Here is a 15,689-nt window from a genome sequence, read left to right as displayed (position 1 = left end):
GGTGTTTTCATTGCCCATAACCGCTATTTTTTGGCGTGGACAGTCATACAAACAGGATGGTTCACACCACTCTTTGTCCCAGCTTGCTAGTGCAGACATGCCTCTGTAAGAAGGGTTATGGAGAAGGTCAACACCAACATTTACAGTGGATGGAATTTGTTCAAAATGCAATTGCTTATTTAAAGAAAAAAAGCAATGACAAATCTAGCATCTCACTGGCACCCATGGGCTCAGCATGGCATCGGTGTCTCTGCATTGCTGCGTGTCCACTGCTGTGTGCTGCTGCCTGCCCATCCCTCGCAGCACTGCGTGTGCTGGGAACTAACCTGGGGCTCCTTTTGCTCCCTGGAAAGCTGCCTTCCCGAAGAGTGAGACTAACCAGACTGTTTCACTCCGCCGTGGCTAAACAGGAGTTTTCTTTGATGGCTTCTTTTACGCTGTGGCTTTAGGGCAACTCGGCTACCGCTGTTTAAAAACCACCCTGAGCGTACCGTTCTTTTCTTCTTTTTGCTGCCGTGGGTTTAATTTCCTCAATCCGATGAGCGTTATCCCCCACGGCTCCGCGTCACGCGCTTTAGGCAGAAGCCGCAAAGCCCGACGCGCTCCCCCAACTGACAGAGCCCGTGTGAACGCGACCCAGTTTCCCAAACTTCCCATTTCTGCTCCCAACCCGTTGTTCTGGAGGCTCCCCCGCCGGCCTGGCACCCGTGCGAGGTGCCGCTGCCCCCGCTCCGGGCTCGCCGTGCGCGGCCGCCCCGGCAGGTGGCGCTGGAGCCGCGCGGGGCCGGCGCCAGCCCGGGGGCGGGCCGGGGGGGCGAGCTTGCCCCCGGCTTCTTGTCGTCGCCCGGCAGCACTCTTCGGCCAGGCGCTGTCACCTGCTGCATCTCGTCACTGGTTTTTACGGTTTTTTTGGTTGGGTTTTTTTTTTTTTTGTCTTCTTGATGACCAGAGCTGAATAAGCACTGGTTGTGGGGGAAACAAATCCGGGCAAACGCAAATATTTGGCAAATATTTGGCAAATATTTGCCAAATACTCGAGGCAAAATATTTGCTAAATACTGTAGTGAAAGATACAATATATAATGTTCAAAGAACATGCGGTGTGCAAAACGGTACTTAGAAAAAATAAATAGGAGTTGGGGAAATGCAGATTGGCACTATCTCGGTATAGATCAGAAACTGCTTATCAAAAGCTCTGTGATGCCGTCCTGGCTCTTTAATTCCAATATCTCAAGTTGATTCTCGAATGGGCATCTGGAATCCATGATTCTGCTGTGGAGCCCTGTGAGGGTTCACATGGTGTAACCTCAGTTTAGTCACACCTCACGCCGTGATGCTGTTTGGTAAGAACAGACGTTTCCTCATTTTATTTTATTGTTCTTGAAGAGGGAGAAATACTTGGCACTTGTTCTGTATTTCAGAGCGTCTTACTTCTGCTTTGTTCACTAAAAATGGGACCAGACAAATTAACTGCAGCCATAAATATTATTTTTACAACAGAGTATTTCTATCGCCACATGGGTTGGTTGAGTTCAGGGCTGCAGACTTAAAAAACAGCTTCCCTGCCCTGAAGTGCCCAAATACTTAATTAAGGCAGATAAGGCAGGACAAATAAAAACAAGACAAAAGTCCTCTTGCTTTGAACCACCTCTTGGGAGCGGGCCTTGGCAAAAGAAAAGAGAGATTGTAAAGCTGTAATAATAATAAAGATAATTAATTGTGTTTATAAAGCATTCCCCAGTGGCTCTGGATGCTGTACAATGATTTTAAGCAACAATAAGAAGCCAAATAAGGAAGCGATGTAAAAATAAAGGTGTTTTTTACAGTAGCTAGAAAGATTTAAGAGTGCTGGTCTGGGACTTTTCTGAAAATTAAAACGGAGAAGGTGTCCACCTCGTGCACACACTTTGCACCCCGACGTGTTTACGCAGTGGCCGTGCAGCTGCGTGTCGGTGGAGAAACATCTGCAGCTGCTCCCAATCAAAAGCCTCAAACTTCAGCCCCGCAAACCCACCGTCTGGCCCCAGCCTCGCACGCGCTTACACGTGCGTTTCGCTGTACAGATGTGCGAGAGCGGAGGGTGCGTGTTCGTGCACGGAGGTGTTCACTGATGAGGACAGGTGGGTCAGGCTCTGCGCTGCGGACACGCGGCTGTCGGCCTGGAGCGCTCAGGATCTGTGCTGCTGGGAAGTGTGGCCAGCAGGTCGAGGGAAGTGATTCCGCCCCTCTACTCAGCTCTCGTGAGACCCCACCTGGAATACAGTGTTCAGCTCTGGAGTCCCCAACATAAGAAGGACATGGAGCTGCTGGAGCGAGTCCAGAGGAGGCCACGAAGATGATCCGAGGGCTGGAGCACCTCTGCTATGGAGACAGGCTGAGACAGTTGGGGCTGTTCAGCCTGGAGAAGAGAAGGCTCCGGGGAGATCTTATAGCAGCCTTCCAGTGCTTAAAGGGGGCCTACAGGAAAGCTGGAGAGGGACTTTTTACAAAGGCATGTAGTGACAGGACAAGGGGCAATGGATTCAAACTGAAAGAGGGCAGATTTCGATTAGATATAAGGAAGAAATTTTTTACAATGAGGGTGGTGAGGCACTGGCACAGGTTGCCCAGAGAAGTAGTGGCTGCCCCATCCCTGGAAGTGTTCAAGGCCAGGTTGGATGTGGCTTTGGGCAATCTGGTGTAGTGGAGGATTTCTCTGCCCATGGCAGGGGGGTTGGAACTAGATGATCTTTAAGGTCCCTTCCAACCCTAACCGTTCTATGATTCTATGATTCTATGAATTCTGCAGGCTCACAGATGACAGACTTTGATGATAAAGGGGAAATACATTTTAAAGCCTGGTTTGCATGTCGCTGTTTATGCTTTATTTCCTTTCTGTATTCCAGCCAGCCAGCCTGTGGAATTCAATGCAGCCAAATTTACTTGTGTTTACACTTCTGGATTGGCTTTCAGGTTTTTCCGCCAGCCGTTGATAAGAGTAAACATGTATTTACACTGGATTTTGAAAACAAAGAAGGGAAGCACTCTCCTGCAGGCTGTGTGAGTGCTCGCTCTGACCTGACCCATGGGGCCAGCTGGAAGCCACCCTTCTCTAGCTGGGGATTTAGAGGACAGGTGTCCCAGCCGGGTGCGGGTATTTCCATGGGGTGTGGGGGCTCAGGCAAGGTCTGCAGGATGGGTGACTCGGGGCAGGGGGGAGCGAGCTGCTGATCCCCAGCAGTGACCAGCTCCTGGCAGCGCCTGCCCCAGCTGGAGCCATCTTCCTGTACTTAAAGGGGGCCTACAAGAAACCTGGAGAGGGACTTTTTGCAAGGGTGTGTAGTGATAGGACAAGGGGCAATGGCTTTAAACTGAAAGAGGACAGATTTAGATTAGATCTAAGGAATAAATTTTCACTCAGAGGGTGGTGAGGCACTGGAACAGGTTGCCCAGAGAAGTTGTGGCTGCCCCATCCCTGGAGGTGTTCAAGGCCAGGCTGGATGAGGCTTTGGGCAACCCGGTGTAGTGGAGCATGTCCCTGCCCATGGCAGGGGGGTTGGAACTAGATGATCTTTGAGGTCCCTTCCAACCCAAACCATTCTATGATTCTATGATCTACCGGCCACCCTTCCCTCTCCTCTCCCCGGGGCAGCCGGGCCTTGGGGGGGTGCTGAGGCCTGGGGGAGGCTTCCCCGGAGCTTTATCCACGACCCGGGCGCTACCAAGCCCGCCGCTGAGGGCTGCGTCGTTCCGCTCCGGCCGTGTGGAGCCCTGCGGGAGATGCGGGACCGCACCGCCGGGAGCGGAGCGGAGGGGGCGGGGCATGGAGGGCGGGGCATGGAGGGGCGTGGCCTCGAGGGGGCGGGGCCCGGGCAGGGGCGGGCGCGGAGCGGCGCGGCGCGGCAGCGCCCCCTGGCGGGGCGGGGCTCGGCTCGGCCGGCGCGAGCTGCGGCGGCTGCGGGCGGAGCGGGGAGCGGAGCGGGGCGGGATGGCGGGCGCCCTGTCGGAGGTGCTGGGCGAGGTGCTGGTGGCCGCGGACGGGGAAGAGGTGGCCGTGTCGGCGCTGGCCGCCCGCGGGGTCTCGTTAGTGGGGCTCTACTTCGGCTGCAGCCTCGGGGGCCCCTGCGCGCAGCTCGGCGCCAGCCTGGCCGCCTTCTACGGGCGCTTCAGGGGGGAGGCGGCGGCGGCCGGCGGGCAGCGCCTCGAGATCGTCTTCGTGTCGGCCGAGCAGGAGCAGCAGCAATGGCAGGAGGCCGTGCGGGCCATGCCCTGGCTGGCGCTGCCCTTCGCCGACAAGCACCGCAAGGTGAGACCGGGGGCCGCCGGGGGCGGGGGGGCGCGCCCCGGGCTTTGTCTGGGGGCGGCGGCGGGGCTCAGCCCGTCCGTCCCCCCCCCCCCGCCCTGCCGAGGCGGATCCCGCGTGGCGACGGGCGCGGGGCGTGGGGTGGGCGCCTTCCAGAAAGTTCCCGGGGGGAGCCGGCCGGGGCGGGGGGCAGTTCGGCTGCCGTCCCGCGGGGCGACGCCGCCGCGTCCGGCTCCTCCGGTGCCTCCGGTTCTCGCGGCCTGCGGACGAGGGAAACCCTCCAGGCGCCGTCCTCCGCGAGTGAGAGGCGAGGGGGGCAATCCCGGCCTGGGGGTCGCGGTTCGAGGGAGGCGGACGGGCGGGCGCCCGCTGGCCTCGACGGGTCCCTCGGAGGAGCGGGGCGGGCACGGGAGGCGTGCGGGAAGTCGCTCCTCCGAGCCGAAAGCCGGGAGCACGGCTCCGCTCGGGCGGCCGCCGCTCAGCCCGGGGGGAGCAGGCCTTGGTGCGGGCCGTGGAGCGGGCTCCCGTGGGCTCCTGCCGGGGTCTGGGCACGGAAAGGGGCCATGGCCTCCACCCGCTGTGGGAGGGCATGTGGTGGTTGAGGAGCGAGTTGGAGCCCGGTGTGTCTGGGAGCTGTGGGCAAAGCCGCCAGGCGAGTTCGCGTGATGGTGTTGGTCGTTCGGCTTCGTTGAGCAGCTGGTGTGTTCAATACTCTGCAAGTTACAGCCCCTCATCCGAGGAGTTTAATCGGAAAGACGGATATCGGACAAAAAGCACTCTGTAAGACCCAGACAGGGAAGGCTGTGAGGGACAGGAAGGCAAAGGCTGGGCTTCCAGAGCTCAGCGAGCTCGCAACCTTGGTAGGCTTTCTTTAAAAGAAAAGTCTTTGTAACTCTAATCTCTGGAAGCTATTGAGTAAGAATTAAAAAGATGGTGCCCCACAGTGCCATTTCTAAACATCTTTCCGGCGAGTGATTGCGGCTGCCGGTCGGAAAGCAGCGGGCAGGCGTTGGCTGGGCTCAGCGAGGCACGTTCTCTGCTTCAGCGGCTGTTGGGCTGACACCGGTACCTGCGGGGCCGGGGGGCGGCTGGGCCCCCTCAGGCATCCCCCGTGGTCGGGCTCTGCGAGGCTGTCTGGGGATGACAGGGACCACTTCTTCCTGAGCGGGTCTCTGAACCCTCCTCTGCCGGCACTTCGCGCCGTTCGTTAGGCAAAGGAGTCGTTTAAGGAAAAGTTGGCTGTCGCCTGGCTGCGCCGTGTGATGTCCCCTCTGCTGAGAAGATGCCTAGCTGGTTTGAAACCTGGATTCCGCTCTTTGCTCGTTTTCTGCAGGTTTTTGTTGCTAAGCCCCCAGTTCTGAAAAAGCTCGCTTGGTATTTAAATCCACGCACCTGGACGATGCTGCTGAAGGCCCCCAGTTTGCCCCTTTGAAGTCCCTTGTAACCAGGAGCTTGCAGGAATGGTCACAGGTCAGAGTCTGAGATTAGTTTCATTAATAAGGGGAGTTGTAATAGAAGCTGCATCCTTCAGAGAAATTACAGTTTAATTCCAGTTTCTTTAAAAGCAAACCCTCTTTCTACAGGGATGTGAAAAGATTGTGGTTCCAATTAGTAGCTGGCCATTTCCCTACAGAAATTTCAGATTATTTAGGTGGTGGGGCTTTTGCTTGCCATATTTGCTTTAAAAATTCCACTGCAATGTAGTTAAATTGTTGGGAAATCATAGAAGTCGAAGGTGGCATTAATTTTACATGCCAGCCAATACTTCCATCTATTAGATTGCAAGAAAACATGAAATAGAAAGATTATGGGGTCTTAAACTCTTATTCCAAGAAGCCCTGAGTTAAATTCAGGATTATTTTTGTGCGGAGTGTAAAGTAATTGAAGCTCGTGCTGTATATTTTCAAAACTAAGCAGATGTGATGTTGCTTTGGAGGAAGCTTAATCTATGGATAACAGAGAACCTATTTGTAAGTTATAAGGGCAATTATGTCAGGATATCGGATTTCTAAACAAGAGATTTATAACCTGTAGTTCAGGCAGTTAGAAGTTTCCCTGTATAATAGGCTGATTTTTAAATAGTCAGGTTAATGATCTGACTCTCCAGAAAAGCACAAACTTTCTACTTTTCAAAAACATGCCAGCAAGAGCCAGGGATGTCTAGCATATGTTTGGTACCTCGCAGGCTTAATTTGTTTAAAAACAAAAGCATTAGAAAAATGTAGGCAGTCCTTTTGAGTTATGGTTCCTTTGCACTAAAGGCTACTCCTAAACCCGATGTGAGACAAGCTCCAGAGAATTATATAGATTTATGGGAAGAAAGGGATCTTGAGAATAGAGATAACAGAGAGAGAGAGAGAGAGAGAGGTGGGAACATTGGGCTGGGAGCAGAACTCCATCCCTGAGCTTTCAGCCCACGGAGAGGCTGTGGAGCCTCTGTCCTTGGAGGTTGCAGGGTTTGGCTGGGTGAAGCCATGGCCAACGGGGTCTGGTGTTGGTGACTCAAAGACCTCCAGAGGTCCCTTCCAGCCAACGCTTCCCATTGTGTGTTGGTTTATTTATCTAATGAGGTTGTGAAATCTTTGGGGAGAGATGACTTCCTATGCCATATTGGCTGTAACATCATTTTTGTTGCTCGGATTTATTGAATAATATGGCTATTACCGTCCTGGTTTCCTGCTGAAACATTTATCAGTGTGTGCCTTGTCTTTCTCTGGTGTACTCCGCAGTTTTTTACGTTTCTCCCTCTTCCAAACCCCAGGCATTGAATGTTGATAGGTCTTAAAAACTGGGCTCCTTTCTGGGCTTACAGAAAAATTCCCACAGTCCTAAAAGTAAAATATCATCTTAGTCTCATGGTTATTGGTGAAAGTAGTATGGGTTGTCAAAGAAAACAGCCACTCTTCGTGGAATGCCTCAGTAACTCAATAATGCCGGGGTGCAGTTACCAAGGGCGTAACAGCCTGTGCGTCTCGCGACAACCAGTTGAATATGGGTAACTTTAGCATATAGCAATTTCTGTCTCCAAACCAGTAATAAAAGAGCGCAGTACAAGTCAGCAAACATCTGGACGTGAGGAAAGCCTTTGATTAATGAGGAGGATGGCATTAAGCCTCTGTCTGAGCCGCAGCCAGCCGTATTACTGGTTTTTTTTTCAAGAACAAAACCATAATGTGCCAAATGAGATTGGAGGCCTTTAACTCGTGATAGACATCCTTCAGTTAAGCTGTTCACCCCCAGATTCGGGTGGCTACATGTAGCTATTGATAATTGATTGGTCTTCTGATAGTGCCTGGCGTTGCTGAGCAGAACATGGGGGAGAGATGTTGCTGTGTGTCTTTGTTTCGTTTGGGGTTTTGGTTTAACATCACCCTGTTGTTATCTGTTTGCACGAACAGCTGCTCAAGTTCTGGAGGGTTGATTTAATAACAGCTTTAATTCCTGATTGCTACTGGGAACCTCAGTAATGTAAACAGCCTCCATCTGTCTACGTGCCCCAATGTCCGCCGGCGCCCGTGACGGGGCAGCACCCTCCCTGCTGTCGGGAGGATCTCAGCCTTCTCCTGGTGAGCTCCAAACCATCTCTGCTGCTGAGTCCACCGACGCTCGGGGTGACTTTGGGTGCTCTTCGAGGGCTTACGGCATGCAGGCTTTCGGAGGACAGCAGGAATGTGCTGTCCTGCTGCGCTGCGTTGCTGTGGGATGTCTTGGTCATTTCTGCTAAAAATAAGAAATAAATTGGCTGTGTTCTCTGTCCAGGTTCTCTCACACAGGTCCACATAGGAGTGGGAGAAAGGAGGGTCAGGGTGCTGGAGGAGGAAGGGCTGCAAGCGGGGCTGCGCTGGGAGAGAAGTGGTTTATCTTTTGCTGTTGTTGGTTTGCCCTTGCTTTTGTTTTTACTTGTTACTTAGCCCAGTCGTCTTCCTCATTCTTTTTAATCTTGACTTTTCCAATTACTTACTTGGAGCATCCACGCAGCGCCGCGGTGGTGTAGGGTCTGTGCTTTGCCTCTTGTTTTCTGTTTGCTTTCCGCTGTATTTATGCATCTGCTTGAGGGTCGCCCAGATTCTTCTTGGGAAGGTGAACCCATTTCCTCTGGAGCTGAAATACTTCTGCTCTGATTTGAAATAAATGCAAAACATGTTGATTGTGTTTCTGTGATTGTTCAGTCAAGTATCTGAAAACAGTTTGAGGATCTCTGTTTGCTCAGGCTGTAAATACTCTTTGATTGGGACAGGGTGGTTTTCCTTTATCTTAAAAGTTGAATTTCTATACCCTGCTCTCTATTTTCTCCCATGTTCATCCGAGCTGTGTCTTTTGCTGAATTGTGTGGCACGTGATCTTTCTCTGCGTGCAAAGATGACATTTGTTCTGTCTTGCCCTAAGGAGGGGGAAAGGAACAGGTTGATAGTTTTGGATTTTGTTGGTTTAGTGGCTTGGCTACTATGGTAGGAGTACATCTTCCTCAGCACTGCGAATGAAATAGTGCTCTTAAGATTGATGGGTAAAATGTGACCATCCTCTTGCTTGGTTGCACATATCTCTGTGAAGTCTTTTACAACAAATACCCACTCTGTTTTTTTGTGTTTTTTTTTTTTCTTTTAATCATGTTTTCTGCTCCCTCTTACCTTCCCAAGAAAAGAGCATTTTCCTTCCCTCTGCTTAAAAAGATCATCTACTATGGGAGCCTCTCCTGATATTAGACACCACATTCTAGTTTTATAGGTAGAGTGTGCACAAGAAATGGTGGGGAGGAGGTAGAAATGTCATTAAATTAGACCGTACACAATTTTTTTTTTTTTTGAGGGGGAACCCTCAAACCCTTGATTACAGTTTAAGACACACCCTGATTTTCAGGGACTCGTAACTTTTCTTTTTGAAGTTGCCATCTGCTGAGATCTGGGAGGCGAGTGGTCAGCACAGATGTGGGATTTGTCTAACAGAGAATTTTGTAAATCACTTGAAGCAGCTTTTGAGTTTCATCATATAAAAATATCTAGGTAATCACTTTCAGCTGTATTCCTGACTTTGTATTTCTGGGGTGGGAATGTATATGAAATCTTTGGCTCACGGAGATGTAGATTTGAAAAATATGGTCTTTTCATGACATAAGGCTATTGAGTAAGAAGCAAGGCATTAGCAGCACCAACTGATTTCTTTGTTTGCTTTGAAACTCGCTGGTTCTGAAACATAAGAATGGGAGATGTATGAAAGGAGCAGAGAGAAGCCTGTGTGCTGTTTTTCATTGTGGCATCTTAATCCAGATGTTGAAATGAAAACGTTCATTTAAAACTGCATGGTTGACAATTTCATTTGTTACTCTCAGGTTGCAGAGCTAAGCAAAGCAACATTACTTTTAAAGTAATCGGTGCACAGTTCTTCTCCAAAATGTGTTCTTTTAGGAGCTGAACATGTAACAGCTTTACAAAAGGAGGTGCAAAATAATGGAGCACTTTTTTGTGTGATTTTGGAGAAGTACAGCAGTGAACTTCAGTTATAACTGAGGAATAAGCTATTCAGTATTTCCACATAGTGCAGACATCATCGAAGCCAAAACGTTCTGTAATTCTTCTTGTTGTTGATGCCGCTTTTCACAATTATTTCTGAGGATGTTTTATAGAGCTTCGCAGTGACCCTCCATACAATTAGCGGTCGTCTCTCATGCCAAGACCCTAATCCTCCAGTGAAATCCCTGTAAGCGTTCACTGCTATCAGTAGACTGCAAGTCTGGGGGCTGTGGTTAAAATCCAGGTCCTGCAATAGTTGCAAAAACATCGCTGACGTCCTTGGAGGTCGGATTTCCCTGTATATCCGAACTGTGGCCTGCCCGAGCACTTTCCCTGGGGAACAATTAGTATTTTAAATGTCTTGCTGATGTGTCATCTGCCGTGCCGTGTATTGTATTCTTCAGTTGGTAATGGCCCATGTTTGAGGGCCAGCTCTGAAAGTCCTTGGACATCTTTCGTCATCAAATCCTCCTGGCTCCATGGTGGGAAAAAGCAGTGGGAGCTTTCGCAGCTCACACATGCTTGGGTGTTGGACTGGGCTCTGCAAGTCCTGTCTCAAAAACTGCCATCAGCTTTGCGTTGCCTTCGGGTGGTGGCTTCTTCAAGCAGTTTGGTAACGTTTTAGTTTGAAATGTGGTAAGCTGCCTCCTTGTTTAATACTCAAAACGATCCTTTTGTACCGTTGCCCATAGGTGCTTTCTAGAGGTGTTACTTAGTACTGGGAAAGTTTGTGTGAAATTCATGGTGAGTTCATTGTTAGCGGGTACAGGGTTTGAGAGAGTCAAGGGCGTTTTGAAGTTGGGAGATTTTTTGGTCCTTTCTGGTAGACATACTTTTCATGTTTCGAAGCAACGCACGGTAGGGTTAGCTCATGGGGCTGGGGTAGGGTTTCACTTCTCCTGAATTGCATCTGAGGAGAGCTCTCTGTTTTGCATTCCTGTTTTTTTAGCAATGCTCCCAGCATGGAAGTTGGGGTATGGTTTTAATCTAAGTCAAGTCAGAAGATATTGCACTCCTTGGTGATCGGGGCGATTCTTGCCCCAGCCCCATGCACCCTCCTCCCCAGGAAGGCGGATTCAACATAGCAATTGTCTGCTAGAGTGTCGATGTGAAATATAGGGATATAGGGAAACTGAGAGGCTATGGGAGGCTGTGATACAGCTGGCAGAACTCTGCGTTCAAGAAAACAAGTTTAAGCAGCGTTTGCTTGAGCGTTTGCTTGGTGAGAAGCTCGTTGGCGGATGCGGATTGCCACCGCCTCCTCCTTCCCCTCCCCGTTTTTTATCAGGGAAACAAGTTCCAAGCAAAATATTCCAAAGTGATATTTAATTACTCTTTAAAATGCAACTATTTGTCTTATCAGCCATGTGGATTTCTGTTTGCTGCTTTGATTTGACAGTTAGTAGTTTGTCATTTTTAAAAAGCTTACACGCTCCAGGAATCTCTGATTTTTATGCTTTTGAAAGTAGAGATGTTGAATTAACTGCAGCTTTGAACTATTCACGGGTAATTTCAGGCCCCCCGCTTTCAGCAAATAACGAGCTGACTCCTGAGCTTTCAGACTGGGTTGAATACTGAATTATCACGACTTTATAGCTCTATGTCTTCTCTAAACTGGTTCCGTAGCACATCACACCGTAATGCGTGATAGAATTGAAACATTTTTCTAGACAGATCACTTTGTGCTCATGCCATCTCCAGATAATAACGATTAGGAAAGGGGAGAGTAACGCCAGCGTGGGGAGGGTGCTTGGATTCATTATGACTTGGGCTTTGTGCACATTAATTCCCCGCTGTTCCTGGGATAGGAGCCCCGGGTGGGGGCCGGGGATGTTGAGCTGGGGGAGAGGGCTTTCCCCCGGCGCTGCCTTGATGTACCTCTGCAGGGCAGCGTTCTCTGTGCTGGCTGGGACCCCTGCTTCTCTGCTGATGCTCTGTAGGCGAAAAACACAGAGTTAAATCTGTAAGCTGTAAGGTAAAGAACACGGCCAGTGGAGAAACTGGGAGTGGGATGAGTTGACAAGTGAGCAAATAGACATACTAAATTCTCTCATGGGAAAGTGGATTATACAAGTATTACAGATTACGACGTGAGCGTCTTGGGTGATGGCTGAGCACGTTGTCATCATCTCAGTTTTCCAAAGCAAACGTAGTGTCTTATTGATTTGGCTTAGAGTGCACACAATTAATGGAAGGATGGAACTAAAAAGAGGCAGGAATGGTTTCTGCGTACTCTCATGTCTGTCTTTCAACACAGCGAACAATTGCAACCAACAATTAGTATGTGAAGAATTTGCAGTCTTTATTTAGTGTGAGTGACTGATGGCTTCAGTTGCGTCAGGGCGTTAGCTGAGCTTTCGCAATCTGATCAGCCCCCAGCGTGGAGCCCAGCAAGCCCTGCTGGCCTCGGACAAGGCGATGGGAGCCCCCGACAAGGAGTGGGGGGTGAGTGCTGGGGGGAGCGCAGAGCCTGGATAGTAGCAGTGATAGGACAAGGGACTTAAACTGAAAGAGAGGAGGTTTAGATTAGGTATAAGGAAGAAATTCTTCAGTCTGAAGGTTGTTAAGGCACTGGAACAGGTTGCCCAGAGAAGTCGTGGATGCCCGACTTGGAGGTGTTCAAGGCCAGACTGGATGAAGCTTTGAGCAACCTGGTGTAGTGGAAGGTGTCCCTGCCTACAGCAGGGGGATTGTATCTAGATGATCTTGAAGGTCCCTTCCAACCCAAATCGTTCTATGATTCTATGAAATGCTGGGAGAATCTACTCCAAAAATGATGCACTTCAAATGATAGGTGCCATCGCCACTGCAGAGACCAGGAATGGTGCATGGGGCAGGGAGAGCATCTTCAGTGGGGTCGCAGGGAAGCAAAGTCGAGGCAGAGCAAACTTGGAAGCCAAAGGCTGGTAATGAGGAAGGCAGCAGGGCTGCCTGGTGCTGCCGTGGGCAAGGCTCTTCAGGCAGGGCGGTGTGAGAGGTGGCTGTGTGTATTTTGCACCCATGAAGATCTGCAGCGGTTGAAGCTGTCCTGCCCAGCCAAGGTGAGAAACTCCAGGGTCCTCTGGCAACGTTTTATCTTGTCTTTGCAACTGTGGCTAAATCCAACCTGACTTTAAAATATTTTAATGGAGAAAAGCTACCAAAGTCCCTATTTAAAATGAATTTGCCCAGAGTTACCAGATACCAGATTTTTATTTCATGTCTGAGGTATAAAAAATAGCTCCTGGCATCCTCAGATGCGAGTGGGGACTCGGTGTTGCTGGCCTCCAGGGAGGGGGTGGCAGCTGGCACGGGGGGTCACATCCCACTGGGAGGCATCTCTGTGAGGCTGGGCTTTGACAGCTGAGAAGGGAGCGTTGTTTTATGTTTCAGTGCAAGGATTTAAGAATCGGGTGAGAATTAGGTAATGTTTGCAGAAAAGAGTAGAAGGCAACTGAAACGAATTGCAACCATGTGAGTGAGCCGGCGAGAGAAATTCTTGTTCTCCCTCGTTCCCAAGAGATTCCCACTGGAGAGATGAAGTCATAGCCATTACTTCATTAGCGTTAACTCAGGATGCTGACAAACGAGCTCTCTTGATTTGTGCCGGGCCAGTTGAAGAGAATAGTGCCCCGGCTCTCGCCCGGTGCCTCGGCAGCGCTGCCCTTGCCGTGGCGTTGGCAGAAGCACACGCCAACTCCCCAGCCGCGCTGATTCAGCTCAGCCTTTTCTTTTGAACTGCCACTGCTTCATCCCGCGTGCCAGCTCCGAGCTGGCGTTTGTAAATCCTGCTGTGCAGAAGGCAGCTGCTGAGAGACGGGCAGGCAAGTGCGAGCAGCAGCCTCGTGTTCGCCAGAACCTCTCCATCAACGCCCCAGCCCATGCCCAGTGCGGGGAGTGTTAATGGTACCCAGCGGTCCCAGCCCCGCTTCCAGAGCAAACAGACGGGTGCAGGATCTCACCCTCGCAGCGCTGCTGTGGGAGTCCCTTTTGGAAAAAGTGTGAAATTTATTGTAATACGTGCTGAAGATCTTATGGCAGATCTGAGCTGTTAAATCCTCTAAACCTGAGCCCACAACTTCATTGACAGGGCCTCTCACTTTGCTCTGCTCCAAGCTTATGGTTTCTCTGCTCCAATATTTTTCCATACATGGAAGCATTCCTGCCCCAGCCTGGGCTAATCCTGACATGCCACTGCATCTGGATGTTAGCTCATTTCTTGCAGCTGACACTGTGCAAAGGCAGATGTCTGAACTTACTTTTGTTTAAATAGATTTAATTCAACCAGCAAAAGTCTCACCCCATAGGTAAGGACAAGGAGAAGCAAAAAAAAACAAGTGTTTGTCCATTTTATTGATCTCCCAGGGCTGTTAGATGGATGAATTGGTCCTCAGTAATGCCGTGCTTTGGAAATGTGTAGTATTTAAACTGCAAAGGGGTAGCAAAACATGGTTTTCTATCTCCAGCACAGGCTGAACCCGTCTCCTTGCTGTGGCTTGGTTGGCAGAGAGGACCTCCTGCCCGCCCATCGCATCCCGTTGGAGTCCTCTCCCGCCTCTCCCCTCGCTCTGACGGCACTTCAGAGGCTCCGTGCTGGTTGGGATGTATTTAGTAGCTCGGTGAGGCTGGGACTGCTGCGCTCTTCCAGCTGAGCCGAACACCTCGGTCATACGGAAAAAGAGATGGTTGTGGTGGTGAGCTGCTGTTTGAGCTGGGAGCCTGCTCTTAATCCCTCCCTCGCCGAGGCGGGGTGTAAGTTTTAATTAAATATTGGTAAGGTGCTCTGCGATCCGCTGCTGAAAGGCCCTGTATGAGGCCAATGCCTTTGAATAAAAGCTAAAGACCTTTCCCACCCGACGGGAAAGAGTCGGAGCTAAAAGAGCAAGACCCAAGCAGTTGAATCTGAACAGATGTCAGTTCTCCCCACTTTGATAGTTCAAAAGGATTATTCTGCCTCTCCCAAAAAAAGGAGAAACACAGTGATTTTATGAGTGTTGCCAGGGATCTCGGCTCCTGCTCGCTGCTAGTTAAAAGTGTGCACACTGGGCTGGGAGTGTGCATGGAGTTTCGGTTGTGGGCTGTGCTGTTGTGTTTGTGGTTGAGCATCCACCTGCCTGGTCCTCGCTGGGGGTCCCAGATGTGCCATGGGTCCCGGTTTGTCCTCTCTTCGCTCGGATGCTGCTGTTGCGTGCAGGAATAAGACAACGGAGGAAGACAGCCAGGGTAAAACTGGTTTCAAATTAGTCAAGCTGAGTGAAGGCGCGGGAAGGAGAAGACAATTTCCAGGTTTGCTGTTGGAGCTGTGAAGCAGATGAAACTTCCTTTGCATGACTTTCAGCCCCTAAGGAGCAAGTGAGTCCAAGAGCCTTTGGGGCCCAGGTGCCCCCAGCCCCCCTGAGGAACCCCCAGCCCCTCCATTTGCCCCCCCAGATGCAGCCTGGGATCTGGGCAACAGCAGCACTGTGGTCCTTGCACACGTACTTGGGTCTGATGGGATTTCAGCATCAGACAGGTCACCAGGGCGTTAGAAAGGTTCTCCCCCCTCTCTCCCCGTGTTTTTCTGACTACTGTTCTGTCGCTCTCCGAGCAAATCGAAGGGCACCAGGCTACAAATCCTGCCTTGCAAGTACTGCCTGGGTGTTTAGCTTGCAGGAATGCGCTGCTTTTATCAACTGATAGCTGGTGTTTTAAGAGGGCAGGGAGCTGTGCCTATTTCCTTCTGAGAGGTTGATGACTCTACAAGCTTAATTTCTAGGGTGCTCCCTTTTTAATTCTGGTTTGTGGCTGTAAGGCAGAGGTCCCATTGCTGTTAGGTTAGAGGCTGCTTCTAAAGAGCAATTCCCTGTAATCTCCTTGCTCGGGAGCTTTGCAAATGGCTGGATGCATTAGAGGGGAGTCCTGCTGTCTTCATCCAGCAGGCA

General features: G+C 50.6%; 1 protein-coding gene across 2 annotated transcripts in view; it reads left to right on the top strand.

Annotated features, from left to right (window-relative positions):
* The first annotated feature begins 3,967 nt into the window (after positions 1-3,967).
* The window catches only part of NXN (nucleoredoxin), a 50,988-nt gene continuing 39,266 nt past the window's right edge, over positions 3,968-15,689 (top strand). For both annotated transcript variants that reach the window (XM_086624748.1, XM_086624747.1), the window contains exon 1: positions 3,968-4,285. In XM_086624748.1, the coding sequence (XP_086480874.1) occupies positions 3,968-4,285 (318 nt within the window). The remainder of the gene's footprint in view (positions 4,286-15,689) is intronic.

Source organism: Tauraco erythrolophus, chromosome 21 (assembly GCF_009769465.1).
Source record: "Tauraco erythrolophus isolate bTauEry1 chromosome 21, bTauEry1.pri, whole genome shotgun sequence".
Lineage (NCBI taxonomy): Eukaryota > Metazoa > Chordata > Aves > Musophagiformes > Musophagidae > Tauraco > Tauraco erythrolophus.
This window is presented reverse-complemented; position numbering and strand designations above follow the sequence as displayed.